This window comes from Protopterus annectens, chromosome 2.part2 (genome assembly GCF_019279795.1).
Source record: "Protopterus annectens isolate FY-2018-M chromosome 2.part2, PAN1.0, whole genome shotgun sequence".
NCBI lineage: Eukaryota > Metazoa > Chordata > Ceratodontiformes > Protopteridae > Protopterus > Protopterus annectens.
The window spans coordinates 492,191,323-492,215,031 of NC_056730.1; the positions used below are offsets into that span (position 1 = coordinate 492,191,323).

The 23,709-nt window shown below is 40.6% G+C and overlaps 1 protein-coding gene across 2 annotated transcripts in view; it reads left to right on the forward strand.

The window, feature by feature from the left end:
• EXOC6B (exocyst complex component 6B) overlaps positions 1–23,709 on the forward strand; it is a 5,967,963-nt gene that overhangs the window by 4,572,536 nt on the left and 1,371,718 nt on the right. For both annotated transcript variants that reach the window (XM_044063970.1, XM_044063971.1), the window contains exon 20: positions 14,007–14,080. In XM_044063970.1, the coding sequence (XP_043919905.1) occupies positions 14,007–14,080 (74 nt within the window). The remainder of the gene's footprint in view (positions 1–14,006; positions 14,081–23,709) is intronic.

Consider the following 23,709-nt stretch of genomic DNA (forward strand, 5'->3'; position numbering starts at 1 on the left):
CTTAGTAAGGAAACCCAGTGTGCATCCAGTAGCCAAAGCAGTCATCTCAGAGATCAGGATGGCAAAATGAAAAAAAAAACAAAAAAAATTGTCAAAGTTCAACAGTTTCAAAACCAGACTGTCATTTCCCCTTCCCCGGCACACATACACTGACGAATATATATATATAGCATTTAATTTAGCCCTTTGAATCATCCACTTACACAGTAGCATAACCGTTAATTATGCTTATTCCAAAATTAAAATATCCACGTTTCTGAACTGACTACTTTTAAGGCACTGAATTTGTGATATACTGAAATTCATGTGCCAGATGCAACACACTGTTTCTGTTTTATGTTAACAATCTGATCACTTTAATAAAATCATGTTTTTCCTTATTTTGCTTGAAACTTTTTTCCCTCTTCTGGCTTCACAGTTTTACTTTGCAATATATTCTGTACTGTACTAACTACATTGAAATATGCTGTAAAGTTGTAGGGTAGAAGGAACAGTATTTCTCACCTATTCAGGGACTGCAAAAATTAAACAGGCAATATCTGCGATGACTTAGTGTGCCAAGTTATCAGCTTTTTCTTTCACGTTCTTCTGTGTCTGTGTACTAAGTGCCTAAATTACTTCATTCCATTGTGGTCAGACTAAATGGCATGTAATTCAGGGAATTGCCCCTCACATGAGTGATCACAACCCCACCCCCTCCTCAAGCATTTTGGATATCTGCTGCCTGTGGGAGTTTCTCCTTTCATTCTTTAATCATATATGTTCCCTCGGGATCCTCCAGCTTCTAATTTTTCTAATATCACATTAAATAGTGGGATGCCATGTTGGGGACTTGTCCTCAGTGTTGTTTCCTTCTCAGCTCTAAAACTGTATCCTAAATATGCATATTACATTCCATTTAGATGAATATGTAGTTGATTAAACAAAAAAGCACTGCAAAAAATAAATACCAGTTAAGTCTCCACATCATCAGTTCTTTAAGCAGATATGTTTAACTTCCTCTGAAAAGTCTGTTCGCAAGTTAACATTATATACACTGTTTACTTCACCATTTTCTTACGTATATTACTTCTTGGTATCACTTCTTGAATGAAGACAGTGTATCTAATTAATGTATTTTACCAACCAATATATGTATGCATATATATATATATATATATATATATATATATATATATATATATATATATGTATATGTATATATCATACATGCGCACACACACACACACACACACACACAGGACTTTTTTAAGCTATGGTATTTTATTTTACTTTTAGTAATGGAAGGATCAGGGTGGGTATAGTGTTTGTTATAGTCATGATACCTGTCTAATGTAGTAAAGTCAAACCTTAATCTCTGCTAGAGGTTATTAGGATTAAAGGTTTCTCCTTCCCTGAACACAGTTATATGCCTGTTTCAATTCCTTTCTTATGATTAGTTGTAACAGCTCTTCTTCACAGTTTCCTTCAAGACCCACCTCTTCAGTCTTCCGTTTTGGGTTAGTGGCACACACCATCTCTCCTTTTAATCATTGAACAATATGAAATCATTGTATTTGGGCATCTTGTATTCCGTACACAGCAGCTTACCTCTTTAAGCAGAGACACTGGACATATGGACTGACTCAAGCTACAGTTCTTATAACTAGATATATTACATAGATAAGTGGTTTTATCAGTTGGTCAAATAAATATTATTACATAAAACTTGAGTTTATTATTCTCTGAGGTAGGTTTATCACTGTTATAAAAATGTTGTGATGTCCTCCTCTATCGCTGTTGCAGTAGGGATCTCCTGCCATGGATAGCCAAATGTCTGGCCAGTATACCAAAGCCTTTAAATCTTGCATACTCCATATGTCACATACATGCTCCCCGTATAGGATGTAGGACATAAAGGTGACATACAGATGCAGTTACTCAGAGCTTCTTTGCCACCAGTCCAAACCCATCATCGCCCTTTTATTGTGTTGAATACGTAGCCGTCAGATAAATGTCCTCTTGGGGTCATTTTTCATTTCTTCTTTGGTCTTGTTCTTTTTGGTTACCTAGAGTTCATGTCCTCCAAGAAGGGAAAATGCCAGTATGTGAGGCAGATTCCCCATAAGGACCATCACGAACAGTGTCTTTTTTTCTGGGCACTTCCCATGATCATACGTCCTGTAGCACTTGCAAACCATTTGTGCCTAAAACTCTAAGAAGTCGGTTGTCGTCCCTGGCCATCTGTCTTGATAACCAGAGGCTTAAACTATTAACCCAAGGTAGAACAGTGGAATCTTTTAACCCCAAGGTCCTGTTAAGCAAGAAGAAGGCCAGGAAATTTCAACCCGATTCTTTGGCTGCCCAGCCTCCACTGACTGACTCTGTAGAAGCGGATGAAAGCTCTCTAGGCCATCTGGTGTCTACATTGGATTCCTCTGCCTCGGCCCCGTCTGAGGATGGCATGGATCCTTCCTTTCATATGTCCTCTAAGGCTTTGGAGGTGTGTGCTTCAGATATCAAGAGAGAACTTTGATCATCTCAGAGGGCCCTAGAGGGATTCTGCAGATTCTGGTCAGGGAAGAGGTTCCGGGTACTCTTACTGAATCTCGTCAAGGGTCAGGACCTCTGGTGTTTGTTAGGGTTGACATCCCTACTAAGAAGAAGCAGAAGACTATGCATACTTCTGTATGCTGTAAGGATCCTCAGAGGGAATGGCAGGAGTTTACTCGGGCCTCTTTTATGATCATGAAGGCTCCCCAAGGGGTTTCTCTGCATACTCCCCCTTGGACTTCTACTCTTTCCAAATGGGCTAGGAGACCCAATTGTTTAGATGATGATTCAGATTCCAGTGATTTGTTCCTGTCCTACTCTTCTCAGATGCCTTCACCATTTGCTTATGATTCTGATGGAGAGTCTGTAAGTCCTGAGTCTCCTGTGAGGAATTGTCTTTTGGAGACACCACAGCTATAATGATAGAGTCATTTAAGTGGAATTCTTCTTAAATGTCTGATATCCAGAAAAGGTGGTACAAAAGTCTGTAGGTGGACACTCCTAAACCTTCTGCATACCTCCTGTGTTGTCTGCTTTTTTAGACACCTTTATAGCTGCCTTTAAATCTCCTGATTCTCAGCCTTCTGCTCCGAAGCAACTTAACAGGTTCTGTAAGGTTCCTGAGGATTGCCAGTTCTAAAGTGTCCTTCTGCTGACCCTGCTGTGATGTCATTATTCTCTGACAAACCTTCTAAACTTTTGCCCTCTTCAAAGTTCTGCCTTCAGATAAGGATAGTAGAGCAATGGAGAGACTTGGTAAGAAGTTTATACTGCTTCTGCTTTGGCCTTTCAGGCCATCAATTATCAGACCCACATGACCAGATGTCATCTGGGCTTGATTGCCCAGCCTTGTCAGGTTATTTCCGACCTCTCTGTTTCTGAAGCTTTGATGCTGCTGATACATCTTCCAGAGCTGCTGTCCTTTGATCTGTCTTGAGGCATTATTCTTGGGTTCATCTGCAGTCTTTACCTAAAGAAATTAAGGCCAAGTTGTTGGATGCTCCGTTAGATAATAAAAATATTTTTGGGACTGCTGCCAGTGATATGTTGAAGTCTCTTCAGGGAAAAGGTGAAGCTTTCCAGAATCTTAAACATATTTGTTATTCCCTAACCCTAAGTTCCAGAGGAACTATCCTGCTAGAGCTGCTTTGTTCGCAGACAGTCTAGTCAGGCTACCAAAGGCAGTTTGGGTGGTAGGCAAACTCCTCCTGCTAAGTCTTCTCAGGCTGCTGTGGCTCAGAAGCCTCCTTTATCTCTCTTGCCCCCCCCCCCCCCTTGGCCAGTTTCCCTCTTTCCCTTAGGCTCTCCCTCTGTCATCAAAGCTGGCATATCAGTACCTCAGAATTTTGGGTCATATCTGTTATCCACCAGGTTTACTTCATGGTGTGGAAGTCTATGTATCCTATTTCAGAGATTCCCTAACTTCCTCTGGAACAATGTCCTCATTTCTTAGAAGTCCTTGGGTCCCTGTTGGACCAGGGAACTATGCAACCTGTATGTCCTTCTCAAATAAGAATGTTTTACTCCAGAATGTTTCTGGTCTCTGAAAAGGAGGGCAGCTGGAGACTTATTCTGGGTCTGTCCTTGCTCAGCACCTTTCTCAGGGTTCCTTCTTTTCGGATGCTTACTCTTCAAACCCTGTTTCATCTTGTTCAACCTTAGGGTTTTCTGGTGTCCTTGGATTTGAAGGATGCTTAACTTCATATTCCTATTCCCCCTGTCTTCAGGAAGTTTTCACATTTCTCTGCTTTGCCCTTTGTCCTCCCTCTGCCCTAAGGGTTTTCTCAAAATGAGTAGTTCCTGTGATTGGCCTTTGCAGAGTCTAAGGCATTCAGATTTTTCCTAGATGACCTACTACTCTTCTCCCAGTCACCTGTTACAGGATCTGGTGTTCACCATACCTCTTCTTCAAAGTTTGGGATTCTGGGTTGCAGGACTTAAACAGTGCCAGTGTTGGCTTCTCTTCCACCTCCAAAAGTTCTGTCCTTGACAGCTTTCTTTCATTCTTTCTTCCTCTGCCATCTACTCCACCAGAGAGTTTCTTTGAGCCCTGGGATTCATGACCTCTTGCATTTCAGTGCTCTCTTTCTTGCCAGACTGTACATATGAAAGCTTCAGTGGTACCTTAAGTCAGTTTGGCTTCAGCATTGCCACCCTATGGTTTTAAGTGTGCTTCTCCTTCCTTGTACAAAGTGTGAATTTGAATGATGGATTCAACAATTTTCCCTCAACCCAGCCTGCCTTTCATGCTCCATTTCCTTCTCAAGGACTATTCACTAATGTTTCATACATGGGGTGGTGGGCTTCCTGTGGTCATCTGACAGTTCAAGACCTTTCACTTCCCCATCAGAGGTCAGAACATATTAACATCAAAGAGATGAGAGCTCTGATACTGGCCTGTCAGGCTTTTTACCCCATACTTTCTGCATGCCCTTTGAAAGTTTACACGGGCACAACTACAGTGAAGGTGGTATGCTAACAAATATAGGCCCAACATCTTAACTTCTTTGCACGTTGACTGTTCAGGCCTGGGATCTGGCTGTCAGCTATTAGTTAACTCTTCAGGCAGTGTATATTCCCTCAGAGCACAGTCAAGTGGCAGGCACCTTGAGCAGGTCCAGAACACAAGCTCACAAATGGATGCTTCACAGAGACATGTTTCTGGACATAGTTCATTGGTGGGGTATCCCGGGGGTAGATCTTTTTGCCTCCCCTCTGAACAGGCAGCTTCCTCTCTTCTGTTTCAGATTGCCATGCCATCTGGCATGGAAGAAGGATACCTTTTTTTTTTTTTTTTCCTTGTAAGGAGATGTTTTTCTGTGCCTTCCCTCCCCTTCCTGTACTTCCAAGAGTTCTGTATAAGATTCAGCTGGACTCCCCAAAACTCTTGTTGGCCAAGACAAGACAGCACTGGTTTCCCCTCGTAATGATCTGGCCAGGGGCAGTTATCACGTTACCTCACCAGTTGGACCTCCTTCCGCATGACAAGGGGTCATGCATCCATCCTCAAATGTCCACTCTCCATCTGTGGGTGATAGGGTTTTGATCCCTTTTAGGCACCTCTTTTTTTTAAGGACGTGATCAGGGTTTTACAGGTGGCAAAAAAAAAAAAAAACTGCAACCCAAAAGTCTTATATGTCCAAATGGAAGACATTTTCTATCTGGTGCCATGGTCGTAACCAGGATCCTTTTTCAGTGAGGGGTCCCTCTGGTTCTCTGCTGTTTGTGTGAGTTGCTCCAGTCTGGCTTGGCCTATTCTTCTGGAATGTCCTTTTTGTCAGCTGTTTCTGCCTGTCTGCCTTTGAATCCTCCTTTGGCTTCTCACTTTGAATTGAAACTATTTCTTAAAGGCATCCTGCAACCTACGCCCCCAAGGAAGCCTGTTCCTCCTCCTTGGGACCGTAATTTTGTTTTAGAAAAATGACCCAGGCTCATTTTGAGCTTGCAGGTTCAGCTTCTCTGCAACACTGTACCTGAATATCGCTTGCTCTTACTTCTGCTCAGATGGTTTCTGAGCTTCAGGCCCTTAGTCATTCACAGGGACAGGTTGTCCCTTCATACTAAATCTTCTTTTATGCCCAAGGTGGTCAATGAGTTGTCCTTGAAATCAGGCAGTTCAACTCCCTTCCTTTTTTCCTTCTCCTCAGGCTGCTAGTGAGAGGGTCCTTACATACACTGGATTTGCACAGACAGCTAAGGTATTATTTGGATAAAACTAAGGCTGTTCATAAATCTGACCAGCTTTTTGTTTCTTTTCTTCCCATGACATTGAATTTGGCTGTTTCTAAGCAAACCATCTCCTCCTGGATTTCTAAGCCCGTTTTCTGTTTGTTCTTTCATGGCAAATGTATGTCTATTTCCATTAGAACTCACTCCACTGGGGATGTTGCCACTTCTGGTGCTTTCTTCAAGGATTTGAACACAATTTCCATCCTTGAAGCTGCTAATTGGTCTTCAGTGCATACATTTACTAAGCATTATAGATTAGATATGTTTTTTATGGGTAGAGCATGTTTTGCTCAAGCCATTATGTATGTGTTTGTTGAGGGCTCTTCCCAGCATTCCACCTCTCCAGTCCTTTACTTGAGCTTGTGTACTGTTTTAACTGTGAAGAATATTGCAGCAGTGATATAGGAGGACATTGTACAGCTGTGTAAAATCTTACAATAACAGCTGATGTTCTTCTCTTCATTGTTGCAGTATTCACTCCCTCCTTCCCAACCCCCTTTTTGTCCTTTGAATTTTGCTTTAGTTCCCCTCCTGGCTGAGGGTTTTCCTTTTGTATTTGCATTTTCTCCTTCTGAGTGTGCATGGCCTTTTTTGTTCTCTGGAGACTACTCTGTTCTTGGGAAATTTCGTTCCATGTAACTACGTCCATACTTCACCTTTATGCCCTATGTCCTGTTCAGTGTGCATATTTGTGATGTGCACAGTGCATGCAACATCTAAAGGCTTTTGTATACTTGCCAGACATTGAACTATCCTTGGTAGGAGATCCCTACTGTGAAGAATACTGCAACAGTAAAGAGAAAGACATATACTGTTATGGTACGATTTTGCACAACTGTACTTTCTGTATTCTGCAATGAAAGCAGACTTGCATGATTTTGAATATTCAGTTTCAAGAGAGGATGTTGCATTAGCTTCATATTTTCAGGTGGTTGATATCTTTTGGTGGATTTCATTATTCTTCCCTTTTGGCTAGGAAGTTTTCTGACTGACTGTACTGTAACCATATTGTATTGCATTTATCAGTATTTGCCTAATTTGTAAGTAATGACCTTTCACTCCTGCTTTGAAAGTGCTATAACCTAATGAGTAAAACATATTAGTTAGGAGTCAGTAAAAGCTGGATCTGATGAAACTTGACATGAATATTTGAACATTTTCTTTTTTATCTTTATAGTTTTGTAGTGTAGCTAACCCTGCATCTATTTGTAGACACTGGTCATGTTGTGACTGTATCACCCTGGTTAACTCATTGCCATTTATCTTAATGGTAGGGTGGGTATGCTACCACCCCCCCATGGTTCAGAAACTATGGCAGGATCAGGGTCTACAATTGGAAGCCGGTGGATTACACCTGCGTAATGCTATCTGCAGTATACTATTTGCTACCAATAATAATTGCTATGTCTTCAGCAATGTTCTTTTGGCTTGCACTTTGGGCAGTAGGGGCTGCATCACTGACTGATGTCTTGACCCCCAGGATATAAGAAATGGTAATTTAGCAATGCCACCCTGGCATCTTGTGGAGTGCTTACTGAACTACATTCACTGGTGGTATAATGAGTTGCTGGGCCTCTGTGACAGTGACTAAGTCAAGTGAGGTGCCCTTTTGACACCAAACAAAGAATTTATCTGCTGCTTTAATGGAAGTGCTTTGTATGGGTTGGAAGTTAGTTTTGAGACTGTAGAAGTTCATTTTTGGAAGGATGTCGGGGAAAAAAAAGTGTTATATTGCTGTACATTAAATTTAGACATGCTGAAAATAAAAGTCTGAGTGTTTTTATGGCATTAAGGTAGATTAACCAATATGAACGTACAGTGTTTTCCATCCATCCATTTTCAACCCTTTTTTCCCATTTTTGCACACATGGGGTCTGGGTGTCACATCAACAGTGATGATAGTCAAGAGCTGAGGTGCACACATTACCAAAAGTAAAGTAATGTTGTACAAAAACTGTGATTTATGTAAGAAATAGATTGTACTGTACACTATTACATCAGCTCGCTCTCCCCTGATTCAGTTTAAGAAATGACCTCATATAATCCGAAGGTCTCCTTTGAAAGAAAATAAATGACTGAGTGCATAGATGACTGCTTTCCTCGCTTGAATAGCCCACGGAGCAGAAATTTGGTTAATGCCAGTTGCTGTTGATATGAAATAGGTGTAGACATACAGGGCTAGCATTGCATGTTTTCTCTGCTGCCCAGTTTGGAAAAGTATGATTCAAAATGAAAAACAAAAATCATGCTAGCTCTGTATGATGATTAGCCTGTATCTGACTGTCACCCCATACCTAGATATAGATGAGACCGCAGCAGAGGTGTTCCCCATTGTCCTGAAAAAACTGAGGCACCCTCCACCCCACAGACTGACGTGTAATGATAATACCAGGCAGAGTGGGAGAGTGAATGGGTCATTAGAATGCTAGGAGGACTAGACTAACAAGCTGGTAACGGACACAAAATATATATATAAAAATACTGCTAGTTACATACCACTAACCTAACATCCATAGTAGATTGTAAGGTCTGTCTTGGAGATGCAGATTTTGCTACAACTGTCTTAATTCTGCCTCAGGTGAATTTTGCTGTATGATCTGAAGTACAGTCCACCTCACTACAGATTTTAAAGCCCTGCTGTGATAAGGAGTTCTTCAGTATTTTAAGCAAGATGTCTCGTGTTTAATTACAAGAGATGGTGAGCATGAATGGAGTGCTTCATGGATGAGGTGACAGAATGCAAAGCATAAAAGCTTCAGAAGGTATAATTTATTACTTAGTACAAGATGTGTGATAATGATTAAGCTGAATATTAGCAAGCTGAGAAGAAATGCTGCTATGGCTTCATACAGTAAACCTTTGAGTAATATGAGGGCACTAGTGAATTATGGTTTGGTCAGAATGGTAAGTAATTCTTAGTACTGCTAGTTAATATTAAATTCTTATCAAAGCCTTTTTTTGTTAAAGATTGTTTGAGTTGTCTTATTGGAGACTACAGCAATGAACATGGTAGGCAGTAGAGCAAACACATATGGACCAAAATAGTATTACAGCACAGCTTGTTATTACAGAAATACCAGCATTTGTGGGATAGTAATTTTATGTGGTACTTTGGATTTTGTAAAAAAAAAAAAAAAAAAAAAAATGGGGGGTGTAGTAGTACTTGGAGCATTTGTAGAGTTTGTCTGCAGATGCCAAACCTTTGACTTGGTGGGTATGGTAAAGCCTTCCACGTGCAGATGTCAGATGTCAGGATGCTCAGACCCTGCTTTACAATGTTTTTATTTTGTTTGTTTTTGTTGAGTACTGCTGTTTTAGAGTGTTAAGCTTTTGGTTGCTTTCTTTGGCCTTTCATTTTCCCAGTTTTACGTTTTGGTTGTAGTAGTAGGGCCAAATTTTCTTTTTCATGTTGCATCAAATGACCAAAAAAAATATTAATCAGTAAATAAAATCAGGTTAGTGTGTTGAAACCTTAGGTTTTATTGGTTTGGTAATCCAAATATGTGTGGACTGCATTAGCCCATTGTGGCATTAAGTAAGCTATTACCATTACATTATGCTTGCCCAACTGCATGAAGTGATAAGGGAATAAAATGAGGTTTGCAGCACCTGATATTGTTGACAAAATGACTGTGGACAAATACACCAGTGATGAACAAGTTTAACTTGCTGGAATATAGTTTTAAGGATCTGTGACATCAGCTTAATAGTTGTGTAAGAAAAATCTGAAAGTGAAGCCATTGATATGCTTTTGTTCTTGAGTTTATTTTCTGTTTAGACTTTACTCAAGCTAGCCAGTAGTTTGTCCTGTTGACAGAACAATTCAGTACTACAAATTTCTTCTGACTGATATTACTGGTTCTCATAATACCAACTTAATTGGTGTTCATAGACAATTTTCAGGGAAAGACCATCACATTTTATACTAATCTTTCAAACATCACCTGATGTAAACAGTTTGGGCATTTGTGAATGTTTGTTCTTTCAGTATTTGTTGCTGACATGGCAGCATTAGTTTGTAACTCTTATGTTCAGATTCTTTTTCCTGACCTGAAGGATGTAGGCAAATGGGTGACATGCAAAAGAAAAAGACTTCAAACCATGGAACTTGTTTTTGATGTGAAGAAAGCACAAATAACATGGGTTTGGGTTAAAACTGGGTAAACTGTTTTGCATCAGACACTTGAGTTTATATGTCATTCGCACAATAATGTTAAATGTCTGTGGTATTACTTTTTGGATCAGTCCTAACTTGAAACATTCTATTTTGAATACATTTCTGTTGTAAAACTCAGAGATGGTAGTGGAAAATGGGGATACCTTTGTAGGTGTACCTGTGTAGCTTGTTTTTTTTGCATTTTCTTAGTTCCTTGTTTCCTCATTCTCATTGCAATACTTTAATTATACTGTTCAGAGTGATTGCATTATGCATAATTTCTATTCAGTCATTCATTCATATTTCTGATTATCCCCTAAATCCAGTTCAGTGTCACAGGAAAGCAGGAACATATTCTGACAACCTGTGAGCATAAGACACACACAAACTTATTTCACACCAGGAGGCAGGCAGCAAACCAGATACAGACATGGGTGCAGTTTCTTCCTCACTTGTATGTATTCCAGCTATGGTGGTTTGTGTTAATTTATAATACAGATTTATATGTATATATCTGATTGTTAAAAAAAAAAAAAAAAAACAGCATTACCACTGTCATTCACTTTTACAAAATTGCCATTATTTATTTAGAAACTTGCTTTGAGAAGTCAGCTCCAGTTAATAACAGCTATTCAAATCAAAACCATTCACCATAGATTCTTCCAGTTAGCAAATACTGTAACAAAGTATCAGTGCACCTCAGTTCTGAAAGGAGGTGCAAAATAAGCATACTTCAGAAAAAAAAAATATTCTGGAACAAGTAATTTTATATAGTGTGTTTATTGAATGATGATGATTGCTGCTGGAAGAAGACTGCATAAGATGTTTGAACTGTGGAGAAACAATCCCTGTTTTGTTTCCAAAAGTTAAGACTCATCTGTGCCATTAACAGTTCTACAATGACACAGACTGCTTTCTTTCAACAGGCAGTGAAACTAGCTCTTTAAAAGTATTATTATTTAAATAATATATCTTTCATATGTCATTTTAGTCACGGGTATGATTAAGGCTGAGCTGTTCCAAATTTTATGCTTTCAGATTCTAAGATCTTGGCCAGCATTTGTCTTTAAAGCTGGAATGCACCTTCTCATGTTTCATTCGATGAAATGAATTGGATGTTTGCTTCATTTCGAGGGTCTATGTTGATCTGTAAAAGTGATTTGTTCGGGTTTATATTAGAACATCAAAGTATTACTACATCGAATGTTTTAATATCGAACTGTTTCACTCGAAACGCCACAACATTGAACACTCAGAACAGCGAATTTTTCCCAGGGACACAAGCACACCAAAATACATAATCCACACACACACACACTCTTCACAAAACCCTACATTAAACCATACATACACCACTAGCCATCCACTTACCTTAACCCAACCCTAACCCTAAGGTCCGTAACTACCACACACTCACCTTACCCGCTCCCTAATCCTAAAGTCCCTGTCGCGCACTCACCTTACTCGCTCCCTAACCCTGAAGTCCCTATCGTACACTCACCTTACCCCCTCCCTAACCCTAAAGTCCCTATCGCACACTCACCTTACCCGCTCCCTAACCTTAAAGTCCCTATCGCACACTCACCTTACCCGCTCCCTAATCCTAAGGTCCCTATCGCACACTCACCTTCATTCGCACACTTACCTTAACCCGGTCCGTAACCTTTGCTCCACAGTCGAGGAAATAGCAAAGCTGCAGAAATGGTACTGCAGCTTCGCTATATTCAGCGTTCAATGCAAAGGGTTCGATATTAGTACATTTGAAGTAGTAATACTTCAATGTACTAATATAAACCCATTTGTTCATATTTATGGATGCATCTTGGCATTTAGTGAATCAAGTGCTGTGATGCATTTGTGTCATCCTCGTTTCACATTTATTTGAGATGTTTTTTCATGAAAAAACTTTGCTGCACTTTTGATTAAACCATGGCCAAAATAAACTAGTGTATGCTTTGTGAGTTGACTGTCGGTGTAGCGAAAGCTCTGTCTATAGACTTTAATGGACTTGTCTTTGCACATGTGTGACAATGCACCTATTAAAATCTGTGGATGCACTTCATGCTTTCCGTACTTTGATGCCACTGAGATTAAAATTTACTTTTTAAATTCAGTGTCAAAAGAGCTATTTTCAGAATTGTTTTTCTCTGCCAAGTCAGAAACCTTCGGTAATGTTTCAGAAATGTTATTCGGCACTTTGTGCAAGTGCAAAGGTAAGAAAAAATTTATGACAACACTTCTACCCAGTAGTAATACAGTTTATCATGCTTAATTGTTTACTTGGCTTTATGCTAAATTATACCTTTAGGAACGTGTAGAGTCAAGCATTTCCTTAAGGTTTCCCTAACAAGTGCAGAGAAAAGTGGCTTCTGTTATGATCATCAGGAGGTTAGATAAAGACTACTGAAGTTGTACCAGCAGGCAAAGTGATATGCATAACTCACCAAAGATAACATTGTGAAGTCAGCAGTAAGCCCGTGTTTGTTTGTGTGACTGTCAAATTCCGCATTGTTTATGTTGTATCCTCACTGTGTACCTGATGAGCATCTAATGGCACACACTAAAACTGTTTAGATAAACTTCAGTAAACACACAACTTTTTATATAGTATTTTTACCTAATAACCTTATTTTTTACCTTCACATCATTGCATATGTCTCCGTAAGAGCTGCTTCTAGATCTGAAGAATACCAGCTATTTTATACAAACTGGGCAGTTGTCAGAGTCCCACTGGGTACCTGTAGCAGTTGTTGTGACTGTTACCTCTCTCTCTCTCACACACACACACACACACACACACCTGCTTATCTGTTCTTTTAGTTTGGTGGTGCAGTTTCATCGTTTTATAATGGGCGTATATTGTATAGCACAGCATAAGAAGATAACATGTTTACTGTAGAAGAGGTAGTTCTAGAATTTACTTTATACCAGAATTGCTAAGTTGAATACAGAATGTATAAGTTGGGAATATATATTTTGAAAAAAAAAATATGTTGATAGTAATTTGACAGCCTTGTTTTACAAAGCCATACAAAATCAGTGGCAAGGAGGGACAGTAAGCACTGCATATTAATGCTGTGCACATGGTTTTAATCAGTGTAAGTATATGTATTTTAAGGAAGCCAATGTTTACAAATATTTTTTTACTGATGTTTCTCCAATAAGATGGCAGGCATAAAATTAGAAAATTCCTTATAAACAATGAAATGTAAATGGCTTTGAATTAGAGAGATTTTCACAGCTGAAGATTTTATTGTAATAAGAAGAAAAACTTTGTTTTCTTTTTTTTTGTTTAAAGTTGTTTGTCTATTCAAAAAACAAACACCCTGATGCACAGTATGGCCCATGGGAATACATTTCAGGTCGAATTAGTACAGTTTCCTTGCTGTCAGGGTGGTTGGAATTAATGGTGTTTTGATGACACAAATTTTGAAGGGTGGACAAAGAAGTTGAAGAGAGGGAGACATGATTCCTTAGAAGTGCAGTCCTTCTTTCCCCCAGTCTCTCTTGTCTTAGCTGTCATCCGTCTGCCAATCTCCCTGTCCATGGTTATTTAAAGGCGCTTTTTATCCTCTTTTCTTTCCCACAGAGTTTGCCAGATCCGGGCCAGTGCCTGGGTTCCAAGGGGACACGCTGCAGTTGGCCTTCATCGACTTGAGACAAGTAAGTCTTTGTTGTATTTTTATGTTTTGTTTTTTGTGGTTTTTTTTAAAGTTGTGTGACTGAAGACAGCCATGTCTTGAGGGGAAGTATAGTTCAGACCAGAGGACCCATTTCTTTTCTGCCATCAAGGGACTCCCCCACCTCCTTTTAATTTCCTTGCCATATAATGCTGAGAGAAAGAAAAGACTTAACTGACCTCGAGCTATAGGCCATTGTATGCCACTTGGCTTCTACAGGCAATGCAAAAAGATAACTCCAAGACCCTCCAAGCTGACATTAAGCAGGTGTTGCTAACAGAGAGCGAGCAGCGATGCAGAGACTGCCTGCATGGAGTACTTTTGTTTGTAGATAATGCTTAAAAAGGCATTTTAAGACATTGGAAGGATTTGCATTCTGTTATCAGTCCTGTCTAGAATGACAAAGTGCCTCTTTATGAAGATGATTACAAAATACTCCGCCCTTTCACGTCTACCTCATAAGGCTCCCCTTTTATAGTGATGTCACATTGAACAGGTACTCTGTAATCTCCTGCTGTGTGGCAGATCTATTTTGGAAAAGGATAATTTTGTCTGGCCATTTATTAAAGCTGAAATGGAGAGATTGATTAACAAAAATGTTAAACGTGCCTTGTCATCTCTTGGCTTGAAGATGGATGGGGTTAGATAGAAACTGTGAATGAAGTGAGCCAGTGACTGATGCTTCCTTCCCATTAAAACAATGTTTTTGTCTGTTAAGAAAATGTTGCTTTGTTTCTTCTGGCATAATGATGCAGTACCTTTTGTTTTCGAAGCTTACATATTATGCATCTTTAAAACTCTCTGATACATGGCCTTTTCCTTAAAGCTGCATAATCCTGTAAACCCATACAGCATGCATTTTAAAGTCCCAATTAATCAACACTGCTGTTTGGCAGCATCATGGCAATAAAATGGATGCTACAACACAACAGTTGACAAAGTTGCTATGAAATGTGTGAGAATAGGAATTCACATGTCTTCCACTGAACAATATTTATGTAGTGTTGGTATGTTTCTTAACCTCTTTCTCTTCATGTTTCCACAGCCCAGATTAAAAGATTCTGTTGTTTAGTTTGCACTTATTGCACCTGCTACACATTACTCTTATAAGGTTCCTAATAATAACGGATTTGTCTCTGAAAGCAGAGGCCCTGCAAAGTAAACAAAAATCAAACAACTTTTGAGCTGAACAAAGAACTTTGAGGTGTTTTTTGGACATCAGAGTTGCAATATTTCTGATGTAGATGTACAAGGCCTTCATCTGGAAGTGTATGGAGTTGAGTGCAAACTCCTGTAAATATTTAAGAATCTAATCTTTCTTTCCCGGAAGTCTGACTGTACTGGGATAGGAGTTGCTATTAATTGCAATCTGTGCTTTTAAAGTAAACGTTACTTGTATTTTAGCATTGTATGCCTTGCGGTCTTGTGCTGTATGTTTGTGGGATGTTGCTACAGTATGACTGACACCTGAAAATGTGATGATTTTATTTAGTTGGTCACTAGCAGTTTTAGTAATAAAACAATATCTTCATAAATAGTGCATACAGGAGAGATGGAAGGTGATAGATTTGTTCCTTTGCATAATGGTAGAACTTCCACTAGCTGCATTGTTAGCCAGTAAGTGCTGTAATATAAGTTGCAAAACAATTAGCAGAGGCAGTAGTAAGGCATTACAATTGCTTAGAATATACACTGTGGGGAAAAACAGTGTTGTATTACCCTGTTGTGTTAATTGTATGGATCAGTGTTATTTTAAGTCTTTCACTGACTATTTAATTTGATTATCAGTGCTGACATTCTGGTTAAGTTGTAATTGTTTTTGAAAATGACTCTGTTCACTGGGACATTTACCTTCACTAATATCTCATCTGAAGTTGATTATTTAAAGGGCTTATATTATTTCTCTAATAAAATGCACTGCAAGAACAATAATATATTAGTTGTAAAAATATTTTGTCATTTCGCGTTTTTAAAAATGAACATCTATAGTCATCTATTGAATCAGAAAACCTTTGCCTGACTTTTCTGTTCATGCTGCCAGGTTTTGTGTTCTCAGAGCTTGGCCTGTACTTTTTCCTTTGTATGTAAAGTAGTTTTATATGCACTGCAAATGTGCATAAAATAGGTTCACATTATGCTTTGCCAGTAGGTCTTTTGCTTCTATAGTTTACGTTTTAATTTAGAAGTAAAGCTACTGATATTTACTTTAGCTGTACTAACTCAGAACAGTGCCAGCAACAGCCTAAGCAACTAACTTTTTTTGTACATTTACAGTCTTTACTTCTTGTTTATTTTAAAACCTCAGTTGTCATCACTTAAAACTTTTGACATTTGAAAGCTATTGCCCCAGTTGATTTATTGACTTTCACGGGATATTTTAACTTATTTTTCTTATTTAAATACCATGATTGCATAGAGTATTAATTTAATACTAATTTCTTAAAGCTGGGCCATTCCAATTTTGTGCAGTTACTATCTGTGAATCAAATGAAACTGAAACAGTTAATTCTTTGCTGCCTTTTAAGTATTGATGCATTCTGAGGAAATTTTTTGACATTTTTAATTTCTAAAAACATAGATGTGATGTTGTCCTATTTCGCCTTCATTCTTACTAGGGTGGGTTTGGATCTGATCCTCTAATCCATCTCGGCCATTATTTTCAAGCTCGAGGTCATCTCGTGGCTAACTCCCTATCCCAGCATGCACTGGAACCATCCCCAGATCTTGTTTGCTGCTAAACAGATCGAGTGTTCGTCTGCTAGCTCTGGCTAAGTACAACTTATTTGATAATTTTTTTTGTCAGTAATTCTTTGATTGCTTTAGTTTATATGACTTAGTATATCTACTTGTTATTTACTCCTTTCATGTTTGGACTGTTTCTGATATTTGTCTGCCATTTTTTTTTTTTTTTGCTAGGCCTTGTGGTGTTCCTTCCCAGCTTGTTAAATGTAGTTGGTGTTCTAGTGGTACAGTTCATGTAAGTTAGAGAACTGAAATAGAGGCCGTTTAATTTAGAGGGCTGTGTCTTTGTTTTTTCTCTGTGTATTCTGTGTCCTTAATAGTTCGACCCATTTAAGTTAGAGGGTCGAACCCAAATATAAAAAAAAAAAATGTTTGTTGATCAGTGTTACTGTAGTTAGCTACTGCTCTTCTCCTTTCCACCTTAAAATGTCTGGATGTTGTTGTTGTGTGTCTTTCAGCTTTTCCCGGTTAGGGGTCGCCACAGCGGAACTCCGGTCCGCTAATGATTGGCAGTTGATTTTTATGTACCGAGCTGCCAGCTCTGATGCACAACCTTCAACGAAGGTACGCCCAATCACGCATGTCTCCATGCAGAAGACGCTCTAACTGAGAATCGAACCGGACAGCGTCTTACTGTGAGGCAACAACGCTACCGCAGCACCAAAATGTCCGGTAAGGATTCTAAACAATGATTTTTAAAAAGTGTGACAGATGCAGCAAAAAGATGCCCCTTGCTGATGAACAAACCCTTTGTGTATATTGCCTTGGGACTGTCCATCTCCAGGAGTCGTGCTCTATTTGCTACTTTTTAATTATAGAGCCCTCCTGGAGAGGAAAAATAAGTTGATTTTAAAAGCTTTGCTCAAAACCCCCTTTTCAGAGGCACTGGAAGAAGGTCCTGGTTTGTCTAGATCTGATAAGTCACCTTCTGCAAAGTCTGACACATCTTCAAAATCTGAAAAAAGACCCTCTTCTTCATCATCTTTGGATCCGGCATACAAAATTCCTCGACGGTCCTCTGCTGATCCAAACTCTGTTGGATCAGACAAGGCCCCATCGTCTCCAACATCTTCTTGTTAGGTGCCAGTGGAGTTTGAGCTTAGGAGCCAATCCCCAACCTTGGAGCTGGTCTCCCCTATTTTGAAATCACCCATTTTATAAAAGGCTAAATCTCCCACTCCCTTGACCTGATCTTCTAGGAGTCTTTCTGTTTATGATGTGGAGCAGGCAGTACAGAAGCTTTTACAGACACTGGCGCTGGCCAAATTACATTGGATCCGACCTCCAGGGCTTCGGATCCTACGACATCCAATTCCTCTGCTCCAAGTCCTCTACCGATCCAGCCACTGGCTTCGGAGTTGGAAGGTTTGGAGTTGGTACTAGTGGAACTGTCGTACCCAAGACCCACCATGGGTTCCATGGATCTGACCACAGCTCGGACGTCCTCTGCTCCATTGGAGCTGGAGGGGTCTAGGAACCAACACACACTGGTCGGGTCCGGGGAGGTGAGTCAGATTGGACAGCTGTCAGATCTGACTTTGCTTCTTGGGGTCTTGGCTCTGGTGAGTTTGGCTCCTACCTTAGCCTTGGGTCCATCATCCTTGGTTCCAGGGGGGGTTCTTCAGCTTCTTCAGATCCAGGGATATCCTCTGATCAGGGACGGGGGACTTTTGAGGTCATGAGGAAGGTGCTGTCTCCACAAACAGGTTCACAGTCCTCTTTGGATAGTCCTCCATCTAGAACATCAGTACCTGCCTCTTTACCCCTGCATCCACAGGGATGCAGAGACCCTAGGCCTCAGGATGCCCCACAGAGTACCCCTCAGTCTTCCAAAACCTCCCCACAATACCCTTCTGAGGTCCCTCAGAAGAGACAGTGCAAGAGAAAGTGCGTAGACTCCTCAGAGGAGTCCATCACTTCTAATACGGACCTCGATGAGGCAGAAGGGTTAAAGCAGAGTGGTGGCTGGAGTCCTCTAACCCTTCGGCAAGTCTGTATACCTGAAGGCCTTTGGGTCTCACCTTTTGATGAGTTCCTTCAGCTGGTTTTTCGAAATGTGTGGGAGTCCCCAGATTCCATGGAGCCTACTCCTAGGAGGCCAGATAAGTTTATTACATCCCCCCCCCCGATAAATCTTTTTTGGCGATAGGAGTACCAGTTGATGCCATGATCATGGTGGCGGCCACTAAGAAGGAACTCTCAGAGACATATTCTTCTGTCCATCCCCCAAACAAGGAATCCAAGACTATGGACAGGTACAGAAAGTGCATTTTTTCTTCAGCGGCCTTTTCTTTCAGATCACTGAACTATCCCACCCTTTTTACGAGACTGTAGATGGGCCTCCTGAAAGAGCTAGGAGATGTACCCTTCAAGGTTTAGCAGTTGGCGGGTTTGACGACAAAGTATCTTCTTAGCGCTCTACCTTAAACTCTGTGGATAACTCCTCCATGAGACGCATCTCCTATGCAGCTGATGGAGCGAGTAGAGCAGGAGGTTCTGGAATTTTCCCTAAGGAGGCATTTTTGGATGCGCTTAGGTGACTTCACGGAATCCTTTGTCTTTCTTTGTAAATGTCCTATTTGACGGCTTGTCCTTGTTCGGTCCCAAGGTGAAGAACACACTGACCAGGTGTGAACAGGAAAGAAAGACTCTATTTGCCGTAGGAGTCCGTTTTTCCATGCCTACAAGACCTTATCCCAAAGGTCATAGAGGTAGTGGTAAGATGTGGTTCCATAAATCACAGAGATCTTTTCAGGACACACATTGTGAAAGTTCCTCTAGAGGCAGAGGGGGAAATAATAATGGAAGACACCAGCCTTGTGGCAGAGGGGGGGTCCACAAAATCAGGGAAACAGAAAATCCTTCTTTGGTAGGCCCTTTCAATGCTCCTGAAAGGAGGCCCAATTGTCCAGCTCTTGAGGCAATCGGGGGTTGCTTATCTTTGTACCCAGAAGCCTGGTGACAACTAACAAAAGACAAATGGGTACAAAGCATCATATCCAGAGGTTATGTCATTCCGTTTTCCCTCCCCACTCCAGAGATGAAAAAAGATCCGGATGTTCCACCCAGTCAAAAGGAACAGGCAACTCTAGAAATTCAAAAGTTGTTAGACAAAAGAGTCATTCAGGAAGTCCCCACAGACCAGTTAGAGTTCGGAACTTACTTAAGATTCTTTTTAGTTCCAAAGGAAACGGGGGCCTGGAGGCCCATTCTGGGTCTCCGTATTCTGAACAAATCAGTAAAGAAGAGCAAGTTCCGAATGGTAACACTGCAGTCAGTACTCCCATTCCTGGGAAAAGACTATCACATAAAAAGGGACAGGCAATCCAGGAGACACTTGTGCTTTTGGCTGGGAGCCAGTCACTACCAGTTTTGTGCTCTGCCCTTTAGTCTCACTACAGCTCCCAGAGTGTTCACCAAATGTATGGCAGTAGTAGAGGCTCACATCAGACATGTGGGATTCCGGGTGTTTCCATATTTAGATGACTGGCTCTTCACCACCACAACCAGGCATCTGCTAATCAAGGCCAGAACTACAACCTTACAACTCTGCTCCTGCCTAGAGGTTACCAGAAACTACGAAAAATCTGCCTTAGTGCCTTCTCAGCATGTGGTATTTATAGGGGCAGAATTAGACTCAACACAGATGACGGCAAGACTTCCACCAGAAAGGGTCCAATCTCTAAGGTACCAGATGAGACATCTTTTGAGAAGAAACAAAGCCCCTGCGAGGATACTTCTAAAAGCTCTAGGGATCATGGCAACAGCAATAGTTTTAGTTCCCCTAGCATGTCTGCATATGAAGATTCTTCAGTGATTGCCATCCACTCAGTGGTTTATGCAGGCGCTACCAATGTCTCACAAAATAATCCTAACAGAATCTTGCAAAAAAGACCTTTGGTGGTGGCTACACTCCACTCAGGTGACTCTAGGACGACCGTTTGTTCAGTCTCAACCAGTGGCCACAATGACCACGGATACCTCCGAGATAGGGTGGGGGGCATTATCTGGGAAGCATAGTCCAAGGCACTTGGCAGAACCATGAGGCCCACTTGCACATCAGTGACCTAGAGATGAGAGTGGTGCTTTTAGCATTGCAAGCATGCGAGTACTCTCTCCCACTGGGAACCATTGCAGTTCAGATGGATAACATGTCAGTGGTATGGTATATAAACAAACAAGGAGGAACCAGATCTTAACCCCTATGACGAGAGACTCTGAGAGTATGGCAATGGGCTGCCTCCTCTCAACGCTTTTTGGTAGCAGTGCACGTCCTGGGGAAATCCACCGTAATAGCAGACAGACTCAGCAGTGTGATTGTGATGCCTCACAAGTGGTCCCTGAAATAGGAAGTAGCGCAGAAAATTTTCCAAAAATGGGGCCAGCCTTGCTGCGACCTGTTTGCGACATCCATGTATGCCAAGTGCAGCAGCTACTTTGCCCTCATCCCCCTGGGGAGTCACCAAGGATTCACTTGTACATGATTGGCCTCTGGGCCTCCTTTACACCTTCGCTTCTTTTCCTGTAATTCCCAAAGTCCTTAAGAAGGCCTGTTGTTTGGGGAGTGACTTGATACTCATTGCTCCATACTGGCCTCACCAAATCTGATTCCCTTTTCTGTGGTCTCATCTTTGGGAGGAGCCATGGGTTCTGGACCCAGTTTCAGACCTACTGACTTGTGCATCAGGAACACTCCACCCATCCCTACAGACCCTCATACTGACAGTGTGGCTGCTCCGATTCTAATAATAGCCAGACTCCCATCCCTCTCCTCTCAGGTTAAATGCATTTTAATTTCTTTTCATAAGTCTTCAACAAGGAAGATTTACAAGAGCAAATGGAAAAGATTCTGTTTATGGGCTGCCCATAACCATATCAATCCCTTTTCTGCTCCTATTAGTTTCATCCTAGACTTCCTAGCAAAAATTTTCAATAAGGGTACAACTGCAGCTACTGTTAGGGTTCAGCTAGCAGCAATCTCAGACTTCCATCTGGGTGAATCTGGCACTAATATAATGTCTCATAAGCTATGCAAGGCCTTTCTCAAAGGTACTATTTTATCCACCTATCAGGGACCCTCCAGCGTCTTGGGATCTGATCTAAATTTCATTCTATCTCGTATAGTTTTGTTCTCCCTTTGAGCCAGCATCATCTTATGAATTAAAGTTTTTGACCTGGAAAACCCTTTTCTTGGTGGCTATTACCTCTGCTAGAAGAGTTTCAGAGTTGCAAGTGTTGTCCATAAAATCCCCATATTTGCTTTTCCATAGAGACAGGGTGTCTTCACGAACAAACCCTTCTTTTCTACCTAAAGTGGTTTCAGAAACAAATTTGAACCAAAGTATTGAATTACCAATTTTCTTCCCAAATTATGAAAACAAAGCAGAGTACATGTTACATCAACTGGATGTATATAGATAGTTATATTTTTATTACCTACATAGGACTGCAGAATTCCGAAAATCTGATCAGCTATTTGTTTCCTTTTCAGATTTAAAGAAAGGATCTTCTGTGTCTAAAGTTATGCTTTCTAAATGACCATCAGATTGTATAGCCTTTGTTTACAAGTCTCAAAATAAAGAACTTCTGAAAAGAGTTGAGGCTCATTCTACAAGAGCCATTGCTGCTACTTCAACTTTTCTGGCTAAGGTGCCTATTGTCACTATTTGTGCTGCAGCAACCTGGGCTAACCCCCATACTTTTATTATTCATTACAAAGTCGATTTGGCCTCCAGGAACACAGCCTCCTTTGGATCCATGGTGCTGAGGAATATTCTCCCATGAGCCACCCCAGAAGCAAGGTGCTAGGGACACTGTCCCAACCTAGTAAGAATGAAGGTGAGAGAGGACAGTATCACATAAAGAAGTTATGTACTCACCATAATGTTCCTTGTGTGTTGTTCATCTTTGCCTTCATTCCTACATCCCACCCTCCTTCCCCCTTTACTTTCTATTACTCCTGGAAGATTGGGTCTAATCAAATTTGATCCCCTTGACCTCTGCCCTTCTTCACCAGCCGCTGAATCCCTCCTTGGAGTTAGGCATACCTCTATAAATTTAGGGTAAACAAGATCTGGGGATGGTTCCAGTGCATGCTGGGATAGGGAGTTAGCCTCAAGCTGGCAGAGGACGTCGACCTTGAATATAAAGGCCAAGACAAATCCGAGGATTGGATCCGAACCCAACCTAGTAAGAATGAAGGCGAAGATGGACAATACATATGGAACGTTATGGTGAGTGCATACTTTCTTTTTTCTCATTATTGTTGGGATGTGCATCTTACACCTGTGCTGTTTGAAGATTCAGTTTTTGAAAGAGACTGCTATTTAGTTTAGAGCTCAGTGGTTGTATGGATCATTACAGAAGTTTCCCCATACAGAAAACTGAAAGCAAAATACTAGTCCTAATGAATTTTTAAAACAGCATTAAGTAGTAGATCTGCCATGTTTTTGTGTTATTTGGAAATGGTCTCAATTTGGAATGCAATTGCTAGTTCTCAGTAAGCGCAGGATACTCAGTGGTCATCATGAAAAGTGCCTGTTTTACTGTTTGGATTACCAAATGTAATTTTCCTAAGTTGGCAAAAGGAATAAACAAGATAAAGCAGAATGAAGCAGTCCTATCTTACCAAGGAACTAACAGGCTTTTCTTCAGTGAACCAGATGACTCAAGTCTGAAAAACATTTAAATATATTTGCTGCTTCTTTTGGAGGACAGACATTACTCTACACAGTGTTTACCCTTAGGTGGTGGTGGTGATCATCAGCATTATTATTACTATTGTTGTTGTTGTTGTTATTATTATTATTATTATTATTAATTTTCATCCATTGTTAGAATAGAGGTTCATGTTGCTTCTGCTAAGAATTG